The 1,807-nt window shown below is 31.6% G+C and overlaps 1 protein-coding gene across 1 annotated transcript in view; it reads right to left on the reverse strand.

Annotated features, from left to right (window-relative positions):
- LOC108965990 (decapping nuclease DXO homolog) overlaps positions 1 to 850 on the reverse strand; it is a 2,383-nt gene extending 1,533 nt beyond the window's left edge. Inside the window, exon 1 of the mRNA XM_018928687.1 lies at positions 125 to 850. Within this exon, the coding sequence (XP_018784232.1) occupies positions 125 to 719 (595 nt within the window). The 5' untranslated portion in view covers positions 720 to 850. The remainder of the gene's footprint in view (positions 1 to 124) is intronic.
- Between the last annotated feature and the right edge of the window lie 957 nt (positions 851 to 1,807).

A 1,807-nucleotide genomic window follows, 5' to 3' on the forward strand; every position in this document is an offset into this window, starting at 1 on the left:
AAAAAAAAAAAAAAAAAAAAAAAAAAAAAAAAAAAAAAAAAAAAAAAAAAAAAAAAAAAAAAAAAAAAAAAAAAAAAAAACAAAGTTTGCAGATTTTGGTACCCATTAATTGTGTTTTACTTACCCGAAAAGCAAGTTTGTTGAAATTTACTATGATATGTATTATTTTTGGAATTGTCATGGTCATATCTGTAGTTAGAGGTATGAAGAACGCCACAATAACGAGTTGCAAAAATTGTTTTGTCGTTATATTTCGATGCCTCCAAACGATATGGTATAATCATGATGTTGCTTAAACATCCACGGCTACTAAGAACTAATTTACGTTTTGAATTTTGTCGTGGTTGAGATGATTCGTCGTCCTCTGTTTTTAATGATTGATGTGTTTCTGGATTTTCTGACCCATACGGTTGTAGAACATTTTCTTCTAAGTCCACTATAAATTTTTGCGTAGTCTCCAACATTTTTGAAAAGTCAGCTTGTTGGCGAAAAATGAATTTCTCAAATCCCTTATTCAAATCTATTGGATAGGAGCGTGGTTCGATGAAATATGGTAAACGGACATCATTGGAATTTGCTTCAAAACGTTGATAAGCGTACAACTTCTGTTTTTTTGGTCGACTCAAATAAAATGGTGCTGCACTATTTTCATTAGTGAGGACACTTGCTTGTAATTCAATCAGAACTTCATAGCCGTCGTTATTTGCGGCAGTAGCCATTTTATGTGCAATATAATTCGGAATAATTATTAATGAGAATGCCTTTATATTCTATGAACTAAGAAATCGCTGCAACCATGGCATGGATAATATGATACGAGACTTTAGCATTGACTCTCTTTTTCTCTCAAACGCGTTCCCTGATTATTTGACAGCGATGAAGATCAGGGAATTTCTGACAGTTGATTTCAGAAAAGGCGGGTTGCCAAAAGTAAACCGCTATAATTACCTGACAAAATTAGGTAAAATGAAATTTCATTGAACTGTGCGACCATATTTTGGCAAAATAAATGTTTATGTAAATTAATTAATGATTTTGCATTTGTTAAAATATATTTCTGTAATTGTTTGTTAAAATGCAAAAGTATACTTTACGTTCTCTGACTGAAGTGAACACGGGGAATTTTCGAATGCATTCGCTAGTGGCTTGATCAGTATTATACATATGTACATAAGTACATATCGTCATTTAAATTGCAAAACAACGTATCATCAAAATATTCGAAATTGAGTTCTTTATTGGTCACGATTCACCAAATCATATCACATTGTATGTATTATAAATTTTTAAGCTGCTACATCAGACATAACCATTTCATAACCAAACCACCTATTTCGTTTCAATATGACTATTATCATAGAAAAACTATTATATCGTCTTCCTTCGCCTGTAAACTTATGAAAAGTGATGTTATGTTATTTTGCATATATGTATGTATGTACATTAAATGCAAGGTATGTTATCAGAGCTTTAAATATGTGATTCATGGTTTCAGTGCAGCCAAGTAATAAATTTAGTCATTTAAGTAAAAACATATGTGACCTTGGTCTACGAAAAGGGAGCTAACGTGCGAAAACTAGTTTTATGGGAAACGGCTGTTAAAAAAAAGCATCTCATCTTCTATCCGAATCAACTAAAAAGTGAAAATTGATTTTTTGACACCTAAGCCCCCTTTCCGTAGACCAGGCCACATATTATATATTTATTAATTTATTAATATATATCGGGTGATTTTTTTGAGGTTAGGATTTTCATGCATTAGTATTTGACAGATCACGTGGGATATCAGACATGGTGTCAAAGAGAA

The sequence above is a fragment of the Bactrocera latifrons genome, unplaced genomic scaffold (genome assembly GCF_001853355.1).
Source record: "Bactrocera latifrons isolate USDA-ARS-PBARC rearing strain unplaced genomic scaffold, ASM185335v1 scaffold_10, whole genome shotgun sequence".
Taxonomy (NCBI): Eukaryota; Metazoa; Arthropoda; class Insecta; order Diptera; family Tephritidae; genus Bactrocera; species Bactrocera latifrons.